General features: G+C 41.3%; 1 protein-coding gene across 1 annotated transcript; it reads left to right on the top strand.

Annotated features, from left to right (window-relative positions):
• The first annotated feature begins 6691 nt into the window (after positions 1–6691).
• LOC106575320 (helix-loop-helix protein 2) lies at positions 6692–9289 on the top strand. Its single transcript, XM_014151786.3, has 2 exons — positions 6692–7320; positions 8074–9289. Exon 2 carries the CDS (start codon positions 8102–8104, stop codon positions 8483–8485), a length of 384 nt encoding a protein of 127 aa, XP_014007261.1. The 5' UTR covers positions 6692–7320; positions 8074–8101; the 3' UTR covers positions 8486–9289.
• The last annotated feature ends 1918 nt before the right edge of the window (positions 9290–11207 follow it).

Here is an 11207-nt window from a genome sequence, read left to right as displayed (position 1 = left end):
GAGTGAGGCCATTGTAATCATGACACTGTAATGGCTAATGGTTTTCACATTACGTTGTAATATTTATGGTCATTCCCGCTTGGCGGTTGATTAGCTCAGTGTTGCTTATTATTGGGCTCGCCATTCAACACACACACACACACACACAGCGGCCTGTATGCCCCCGGATCTTTGCCCAAGGCACTTTTTGTTTTGTATTTTTGAATTAATTGAGCTGGCGCTCAAGTGTCGGGCCAGATGTCACTGTGACCTGTGGGGATTATTAGAAATCTGTTTCCCAGATCATTTATGTGGACCAGTTCAAGGAACGCTCAGATCTGGACACATTTTTGACTGTGGCACTCAAAAAGTTTCAGCAAAAACAGAGAAAAAACGGATTGCTAATGTAGAGAATCATGGTCTTCTTCCAAAAATGAACTTCATCTACACACCCCGAATATCACCATGTGGTACATTCTGTCTAGTCTCCAATGACCATCATGGATGCCCAGGGGTCACTTGGGGCCCTGCTATTTTCCTGGTTGTGCCAAAAGAACTGTGCACCTTGGCAGGACTCAGAGCCTAATGAACTCATCAGCCAGCTGGAGGAGCTTGGATGGGCTTGGAGGGGGAAGGTTTAGAAAGGAGCAGAGGAGGGACTTGGAAGGGGAAGGTTTAGAGAGGAGCACAGGAGGGACTTGGAAGGGGAAGGTTTAGAGAGGAGCATAGGAGGGACTTGGAAGGGGAAGGTTTAGAGAGGAGCACAGGAGGGACTTGGAAGGGGAAGGTTTAGAGAGTAGCACAGGAGGGACTTGGAAGGGGAAGGTTTAGAGAGGAGCACAGGAGGGACTTGGAAGGGGAAGGTTTAGAGAGTAGCACAGGAGGGACATGGAAGGGGAAGGTTTAGAGAGGCACACATGGGAAGGCCTGGGTGCTGTGTGCCACAACCACAAAAGATGACAGGCCAAGAACGAGGGATGGAGACGGAGGGATGGAATGGAAAAGAAGAAGGCACATTGGAGAAGGGAAAGTTGGGAAGATGGGAGGAAAGGATAGATGGAGATGGAGGGAGTACATATTTGTCTACTGCAGATGTAGAGGAGAGAGGTGGAAAAAGGAGAGAGGAATTATACAAAGAGAACCAGAGAGAGAGAGAGAGAAGAATGGAGAATGAGGAGACTAGTTAAGAGGAAGAGAGGAGAAGAAGATGTAGACATGGCTTTCTGAGAAATCTGACAAGAAGTATTGAAAATATTGAAAGTATTGAAAATTGTAAGCGGGGAACCATGCTGGGCCATTTAGTAACTAATGGTGCTTTCTCAAGTCTACTCTTATGTCATCATGCCTAGTTACCAAAGTTGAAAACAACCCATCTCTTCTCTTTAGTTTATCCAACAGGTTATATACACATATTCAACATAAAAACACTCAGTCTTTTCCTTGTCAGTCTTTAATTCTCTAATAAAACTTAAATCTCCATATTTCCCCTGTGTATGTATCTGTGCATACAATGCCTTCAGAAAGTATTCATACCCCTTGAATTATTCTACATTTTGTTGTGTTACAGCCTGAATTCAAAATGGATTCAATCTTTTTTTTCTCTCACCCATCTACACACAATACCCCATAATTACAAAGTGAAAACATGTTTTTAGAAATCTTTGCAAATATATTGATAATGAAATATCTCATTTACACAAGTATTCACACCCCTGAGTCAATACCTTGTAGAAGACCTTTGCCGGCGATTACAGCTGGGTGTCTTTCTGGGTAAGTCTCTAAGAGCTTTGTACACCTGGATGTGCAATATTTGCTCATTATAAAAAATACAACTCTGTCAATTTGATTGTTGGTCATTGATAGACAGCCATCTTCAAGTCTTGCCACAGATTGTAACTGTAACTAGGCCACTCAGGAACCTTCAATGTCATCCTGGTAGCAACTCCAGTGTAGATTTGGCCTTGTGTTTTAGGTTATTGTCCTGCTAAAAGGTGAATTCCTCTCCCAGTGTCTGTTGGAAAGCAGACTGAAAAAGGTTTTCAAGGATTTCTAGGATTTTGCCTGTGCTTACAGCTGTATTCCATTTATTTTCATTTTAAATAACGACCTAGTCCTTGCCAATGACAAGCATACCCCTTAACATGATGCAGCCACCACCATGCTTGAAAATATGAAGAGTTTTTGCAAAAAGTGAATTGCTTTGCATATTCTTTTTGCAGTATTATTTTAGTGCCTTGTTGCAAAGGATGCATGCTTTGGAATGTTTTTATTATGTACTGGTTTCCTTCTTTTCACTCTGTCATTTAGGTTAGTATTGTGGAGTAACTACAATGTTGTTGATCCATCCTTAGTTTTCCCATATCACAGCCATTAAACTCTCTAACTATTTTAAAATCACAATTGGCCTTATGGTGAAATCCCTGAGCAGTTTCCTTCCTTTCCAGCAACTGAGTTAGGAAGGACGCCTGTATCATTGTGGTGACTGGGTGTATTGATACACCATCCATAGCATAATTAACAACTTCATCATGCTCAAAGAGATATTCAGTGTCTGCTTTTTAAAAAAAAACATTTTTTTACACGTCTACCAATCAGTGCCCTTCTTTGCGAGGCATTGAAAAACCTTCCTGGTCTTTGAGGTTGAATATGTGCTTGAAGTTCACTACTCGACTGAGGGACCTTACAGACAATGGTATGTGTGGGGTACAGAGATGAGATAGTCATTTAAAAAAATCATGTTTTAAACACTATCATTGAACATGGAATAAGTCCATGCAACTTATTATGTGATTTGTAAAGCACATTTGAACTCCTGAACTTAACTAAACTTGCCATAACAAAGGAGTTGAATACTTATGGACTCAAAACTTTTCAGCTTTTAATGTTTTATTAATTTCTAACATTTTCCACACAATAAAATACCACTTTGATATTATGGGGTATTGTGTGTGACACAAAATCTCATCCCATTTTAAATTCAGGCTGTAACAGAACAAAATGTGGAAAATGTAAAGGGGTGTGAATACTGTCTGAAGACACTGTATGTGTGTATATGTGTGTGTGTGTATCCATGAGAAGATCTTTGTGTCCATATGTGTCTCCATGCCTCTGTACAGCGCGCCGGCGTCCTGCTGGGAACACCAGATGGTGCAGAGGTCTGCCGTGGCGATGGCCACATTCTCACATGGGAGGCCTGGCTCCGTCTCCCACACCTCCTGTTCAACACAGTTTGGCCCCAGAACCCCCCCCCCCCCCCCCCCCCTCCAACAGACCTCCCCACAGCCAGAGTCCACCCCGCCGACGCTACACAGCAACGCTAGACAGCACCAAGAGCATGACACACAGCAACACCAGGACAGCTCCTTAATGGGCTCACTGTGCCAACGGTTCCCTCCGTTCCCATCTGACGTGTGTGCTTTGGTGTTTGTGTGGGTAGATGCAAATGTAGTGCTGTTAAGTTATTCCCTGGAAATGATGGAGATTATACCTTCTCTTTTCAATCCACCTTGGAGGTTCTTGTTGGGAGCACACAAATATTTTGGGATTAGAGTATAGTTTTGCCTATTTGCATTAAAGGGAAAATCCACTCAAAAACGATATTTTGGTATTGTTTTGCATCATTGTGGTGATGTAGGCCACATCACCACAATGATGCAAAACAATACCAAAATATCGACACTTTGCTTCTTCAAAGTCCAATATCTTGAAAACTTGACTGCTGACATGCAAAACACTTAGGGACTGCATCAGCAGTGGACTAATGAAAAAAACATCAAAAGATTTGACCTTTAACATGTGACAATCAACAAAATAACTGAAAATTGAGAAAGAAAACAGCTTCTGTCTAGACAGGCCTTAAAGTTGAGTGACCCACTGGCCTGGACAGACTGGACTGAGCTGAGGGTCGGTCACAACGTCCTCTGTCTCTATCTGCAGAGAGAGTCCTCCCAAACAGCCCCCTGTGGCACCACATCTCCTGAGACAACACAACACCATAAACCTCCTGACAAAGTGACTAATCCCTCCCATTTCACCGCTCGCTCCGTCTCACTGGGCCCAGGAACATCGCCGGGAAAGGTCTGTGTGTGTGTGTGTGTGTGTGTGTGTGTGTGTGTGTGTGTGTGTGTGTGTGTGTGTGTGTGTGTGTGTGTGTGTGTGTGTGTGTGTTCCGACAGGCCTGGACAGGAGAATGGGTGTCAGAAGAGATTGAGAGATGGCTGAGAATGGGGCTTATTTAAGAGGGTACATTTCTATGGTCACAGAATGGGCCACAGCGAGTCAGCCGTGGTCCCCATATCCTCTTTTAATCACCCCGTTAGGCGCAGTCAGTCACAACACTCTCTGGTCACTGGCTCTCTTCAAGACCCCTGGTCACCTGGCCCAGTCCTGGTGGTACCACTGGAGGAGTGGTGGAGATGAGAGGAGCAGAGAAGAGGAGAGGAGGAGAGGGGAGGAGAGTAGTAGAGGGGCGGAGGAGAAGAGAAGAAAAGAGAAGATGAGGAGGACTGTGAGACAGGATCTATCATCTTCAACCAGCAACACAGAGAGAGTTTGGACAGACTGCCACTGCCTGGTAATGCCCACAGGCCCTCTTAAACAAATAACTGGAACCTTGCCTGGCCCTGCAGCTCTAGGCATGACTGTTCTGTATGATGTCCACTCACTGATAACTGTTATCTGTTGTATCAGCCCCTCCGTCCTGTATGATGTCCACTCAGTGATAACTGTTATCTGTTGTATCAGCCCCTCCGTCCTGTATGATGTCCACTCACTGATAACTGTTATCTGTTGTATCAGCCCCTCCGTCCTGTATGATGTCCACTCAGTGATAACTGTTATCTGTTGTATCAGCCCCGCCATCCTGTATGATGTCCACTCACTGATAACTGTTATCTGTTGTATCAGCCCCTCCGTCCTGTATGATGTCACTGATAACTGTTATCTGTTGTATCAGCCCCTCCGTCCTGTATGATGTCAACTCAGTGATAACTGTTATCTGTTGTATCAGCCCCTCCGTCCTGTATGATGTCCACTCAGTGATAACTGTTATCTGTTGTATCAGCCCCTCCGTCCTGTATGATGTCACTGATAACTGTTATCTGTTGTATCAGCCCCTCCGTCCTGTATGATGTCAACTCAGTGATAACTGTTATCTGTTGTATCAGCCCCTCCATCCTGTATGATGTCCACTCAGTGATAACTGTTATCTGTTGTATCAGCCCCGCCATCCTGTATGATGTCCACTCACTGATAACTGTTATCTGTTGTATCAGCCCCTCCGTCCTGTATGATGTCACTGATAACTGTTATCTGTTGTATCAGCCCCTCCGTCCTGTATGATGTCAACTCAGTGATAACTGTTATCTGTTGTATCAGCCCCTCCATCCTGTATGATGTCCACTCACTGATAACTGTTATCTGTTGTATCAGCCCCTCCGTCCTGTATGATGTCCACTCACTGATAACTGTTATCTGTTGTATCAGCCCCTCCGTCCTGTATGATGTCCACTCAGTGATAACTGTTATCTGTTGTATCAGCCCCTCCATCCTGTATGATGTCCACTCACTGATAACTGTTATCTGTTGTATCAGCCCCTCCGTCCTGTATGATGTCCACTCAGTGATAACTGTTATCTGTTGTATCAGCCCCTCCATCCTGTATGATGTCCACTCACTGATAACTGTTATCTGTTGTATCAGCCCCTCCATCCTGTATGATGTCCACTCACTGATAACTGTTATCTGTTGTATCAGCCCCTCCATCCTGTATGATGTGCATTCACTGATAACTGTTATCTGTTTTATCAGCCCCTCCATCCTTCTGATCCTATTGACACAAGAGATGATGTGGCGTTGTCTTCACTGTGACAGTGTATTGATCACTTCTATAGTGGGATTTCACTTGTGTTGATTTTGCAGGTGGTCATCCTTTTATACCATTGATTGTTTGGCAACTGTGTTTGACCATAGCTTTCTTTTCTATAATAATCATGTCAAAATACATTTAACCAAAACCCAAAAAGAACAGAAAAAGAAAAGAGAAAGAGGATACGCTGTAGATCTAGGATGTTTATATGCTGCGGTCTGATGTTGAAGGGAAACTGTAGACCGTTCCATCTGCTGACAACAGAGGGGCGATGTTAGAATCTGGATTCTATGTCTATGATTGGACTTGAGAAATCGGACTTGAGTTGTCGAAATAAAAACCGAGTTGGGAATATGGACCAAATGGCAACAAATCAGCAAAATGCTGTGTATTTATTTTACTTTATTAATTAATGTTAGACTTCCAACGTAGAACCTCTTGCTCTGAACGTCACGTTTTCTTAACCTGTTTCAACCTCAATGTATTATAATTAGCTAAGGCCTAATAGCCTTAAAATTTGTTTCAATCTCGAAGTGACACAACTGGCCTAATAAATCACCTTATATAATGTGAACCAACCTTACTGGTTGTTTCAATAAAATAGTTATTTTTCGTTGATTTGATAACATTTAACTAAAAATATGCAGATTAGTATTTTTATTGTATCGATCAGAATTTGAATTACTCTGTAAAAAAATCTAAATGTGTAAAGTCCTTATTATCCATTATCGTACTCATCTGGTTCCTCTTTGCCCGCTGACCCCAGAGGGACGACTGGAGGGGCGTGAGTAGAGAGAGGGAGGTGAGAGGGAGGGGGCGGTGTTAGACAATACCATTCCTCAAATATATTCCATCCCTCCGTTTCTCAAGTAAGCCTTTATTAGTTGGGAGGGTTTGGATCTTATCTCTCATAGAAGCCGCGTGCTGGACCCGATAACGTTCGGAAAACACAGAAGTGGAAAGGACGGGATTATCTTTCGGCTTTTCAATGCACTGACTACTGGCACACGGTGCACGAGGGCCTTTCTTATCACGGTCATCTCCATCAAGAACGGACAAATATCTGCACTTTCAGCGAGATCTTATCGACACAACAATCTATTGTTTCCCAGCTGGGTGTTCACAAGGCACAAGATTTTTGTTTATCTTCAGAAATATTTATCACATAATCGTTAACTATACTATCAACTATACTATCATCTTCCCAACGAATTGATATACCACAACTTAAAATTAGATGGTTCTGAGATAAACAACATTTTGTTTGATTCGACTGTTCAAAATCTCCAAAAGTAAACAGCAATTCATTTCTTAAGGCTTTCAACAGTAGCCTATAATTCCTGTCATGAATTGGACTAAATAAAATGGTTTGTGAAAAAAAACGAAGGGAAGCACAGAGTTAATTTGGAGTTGGAGTTTACTCCAACAGCTATCAAGAATCATCAGACAGTTGTGTCTCTCAACTGTTTGTCAAGGTAAGTGTCCAATTAACGAGTAGGCCGAAGAAAAATTACAAATAAAAAAATGCATATGAGGTATTAACCCTTTCTTTATTAGGTCTGTACAACAAAGTACACAGCTCGTATTTTTCCATTGCATTGTCGATACAACAACATTTTGTGTGGCCGAATTCAATGTCCGGCAGATGTCAACAATTTGATCCTTTTTTTCGTTGTTGTTCCATGCTGTCAAGTCATACCGCTCGAGCCAAGCAGATGTGTTCATCTCACTGTGACAGATGGACGACTTTGAATATGGAATATGTTAATTTGAATAGCATGGTTTCTCTCAATATTTACCATAATTTGCTTTAATATTCTGAAAAATGCTATGTTTGCTGCAAAACAAATCATAAGAACTGACACATAAGTGAAAAGAAAATTAGATTTAATTTTTAATGCTCTATAACCAAAATCATTGTAGAATAAATTATGCATTGGAGAAAATAAAAGTACAAAAACCTATTACAATTTACAGTAGTCCCATCACTGTCTGTTGCTTTTGCAATTTCCATTAAGACTATCACATTTCTCAGTCTTCTGCACTTGATCTCAAATTATTTATTTTCTGATTATGGTCTGCCTATCATCTACCCCTGTGACAGGTCATAACAAGACAGCCAAGCAAAAACTGCTCCCAATCATAATATTGAACACCAACGGTAACGAAAAAGTATTATTGTGTTCACAACATTATACTAAATTAATGAATAATATCTCTCTCTTCAGCTCTTTTTGGATACGAACTGAAAAACATATGAAAAGACTGAAAATGATGCTGAGTCCAGACCAAGCTGATTCCGACCTCGGATGGGGACAATCCGACGCAGAGTCGGTGCTCAACGACCTCAAGGTCGGGTGCCTGTCCGACGAACCGATGGAGGGGGAGGGGAAGACAAGGTCGCTGGCCCAACCGACCCTCAGCAGGGAGGAGAAGAGACGGAGGAGACGTGCGACGGCCAAGTACCGCTCGGCCCACGCCACGCGCGAGAGGATCCGCGTGGAAGCGTTCAATGTGGCCTTCGCTGAACTGAGAAAGTTGCTGCCAACTCTTCCCCCTGACAAGAAACTCTCCAAGATCGAGATCCTTAGACTTGCAATATGCTATATCTCCTATCTCAATCACGTTCTGGACGTCTAGTTGAAATTAGTGAGATACATTTTCAAATGGGAGAATTGGACAAGGAGAATGGAGGGACCAGAAAGAAATATGGGTGATATGTCACTTGTGAAATCGGGGATACATGAAAGTTGCCAGAAAGTACAAAAAAAAAGGGGGGAGAGAAGGAGTCTGCAGCCTACAGCCTACTTATCCATGATTTTGAAGAAAATGCCTGTTTGATATTGCGTTTGGTGAGGCTGGGTAACCCAGATGAACGAAAGAATGGATGTAAACAGAATGATATAGCTGCTTTATAGACATAGCATAGTTGATGTTTCCATAAAGGAGAACAAGTTCAAATGCATTAGTGCCACTTATGACGCATACAATTGTGACCTTTATCATTGTTATTTAAGTTTATGGAATTATTTATTTAAATGTGTTAATATTAAGGTTATCATATTTATTTATGTTTATAATAGACTGACGTCTTTTATGTAAACGTCCATTGTTTGTATCATTGTATACATGTATATTTTAGGCTGTGATGTTGAACTTCGAAAATGATGTTGTTGCTCTTCAAATGGCACTTTCTGTTTTTGTATTATACGTAGTTTTTTTAAAATTGAATTAGTACGTTAAGTGTAATATACTTTTATTCATGTCATGTCTATTGTCTATCAGGCAACGATAAGCACTTAATCATGTTGGGTTAAGTAAACTCATAAAACGTCAAACTTCGTTTAGTTCCCTTAAGTGTAAAGGGGAAGGAAGTGAATCAAAACTTAACAATACACTGAAAACGAATTAGCCTACTAAAGAAAAACATCCACACAATTTTAATTCGACTCACCGGATATATAAAGCTAAAATATAATTGAATGACATCGTTTGTGTTGATATCACTTTACAATTCAGAGGCAAACCTCTTTTGCTGTGACCAAAAATCATTTCAAAATAGTCTGATTTCTATTAAATGTTTTTATTTCCTAAAAAGCTAGAGGTGTTAATTTATATATCTGTCTCTGCTTTGTATCTCAAAAAACACAATAAGTAATTTTATAGCGAAGAAAAACACATCTTCTATCCAAAGATTTTTTGTCTCTTCAGGGTTGTGTACTTGTTGCTTTATGCAGATATTTTGTAGTAGAGTTATTGTGACAGCTGGTTTTTAATGAACGCATTTTTTATATTTTCCGGTGGTGTTTTTTGATTAAAAAAAAGGAAAGAAATACATGCTATTGAGGCTTTTCTGTTTTAATGGTAATTTTATTGAGACTAAAACAGGGAATAATTACTTGGGAATCGCCTTTCCAAAAATAGTCACACAATGTTGAAATTAGTCTGCCAGTGCTCAGGGGGTAAAATCCCTTGCATAATGACTGGAGCAATACGAATGAAATGAACAGTGCAATGGCCTTGATAAAAATGATTTCAATATTTAAACAGCAGCTGTCGTCCTGGAGGAAAAGCACGACGGTAGCCTAGCCTATTACACTTCCGAAATGGTCTTGATTGACAGGCCTCTATATCTTTCATTTCCCCCCCCAAATTAGAATGGTAGGCACATACAGTATTATTAAATGACGTCAGTGTGAGCTATAGCCTATATCCCGCTGCTTTGAAACTGTTTAGACACACACACACACACACACACACACACACACACACACACACACACACACACACACACACCCACGATTTAGGCGCTGGTCAAGCAAGCAAAGAGAGTATATAGCCTATATGTGATTTTCTCTCTCTCCTGTGCATGTATTCTGTGCTGCTCCTCGCTAGCTCCTGGCTGAAAGGCGCTCTCCCCAGAGAGGGGGCAGGTGTTACTCCAGACGAGCCAAGACAACCAAATTACTGACCGTCTGGCACCTCCCGTGGGAAAGAGAGAGGGAGAGGGGATGGAGGAGAGATGGAAATTTATGAGCGGGCAAGCACATCCATGTAATATTGCCAAATATGAGCAAAGATCCAAATCTTTGTATTTATTTCTGATGTATTGCCATCAATTCTGCTAAGGATTCTGGTCTAATAATGTAGGCCAAGGTTAGATCAGGCGCAACATTTGCACATGGTGTTTTTTAATAAACAAACGATTAAATGAATATACCAAAGTAAATAAATATATGTGATATGAACATTAAATATGTATGTCAACAAACCTTAGGCGATTTGCACGAGAAGAATTCGTTGAGGTACGCGGGGGGATCTCTTTGGCCAATATTATTAACCGTGACGAGGTTGAAAACGAATGGAGAACTTTGTGCAAGTCAGTGGGCATCTTACATCATTTTGATGCTATATGATTGACTTGCAATATGAAAACCTTTAAGATTAGAGATGTTTTCTGCCTTCAGAAGATTATTCATTCACAATAAACTAAAGCAGAGAAATGCCCTTATTCATTACTCCAGTTCTATTGCATTACATTGAACCACTGGACGTCCTCTTCAGCCTTGTGAGGAAAACTCCCAGACGCTTCTCAAATGCTCTGTCTAAACGCGAATACCGCTGGCACACTGTACAGTTTCAGGAAATATTTGGAACAACACTTTTATATAAGCGATAAATAATTTTCAAATACAAAATATACACTTACTGTATGCAGTTTAGGAAAGTTGCACTCGACTAGACCAACCTAGACCACACTTCATCCCCTCCAATTTTCGCTTCAAATGTCTGCAATGGAGCATAAATGGGGAGGAAGTTTCCTACCTTGGCTGGGGGCTGTGCAACTTTCTAAACTGCGTAT

The sequence above is a fragment of the Salmo salar genome, chromosome 17 (genome assembly GCF_965601325.2).
Source record: "Salmo salar chromosome 17, fSalSal1, whole genome shotgun sequence".
NCBI classification, from domain to species: Eukaryota; Metazoa; Chordata; class Actinopteri; order Salmoniformes; family Salmonidae; genus Salmo; species Salmo salar.
The sequence above is the reverse complement of the archived record's forward strand: the minus strand, read 5'-3'. Positions and strand labels throughout refer to the sequence as shown.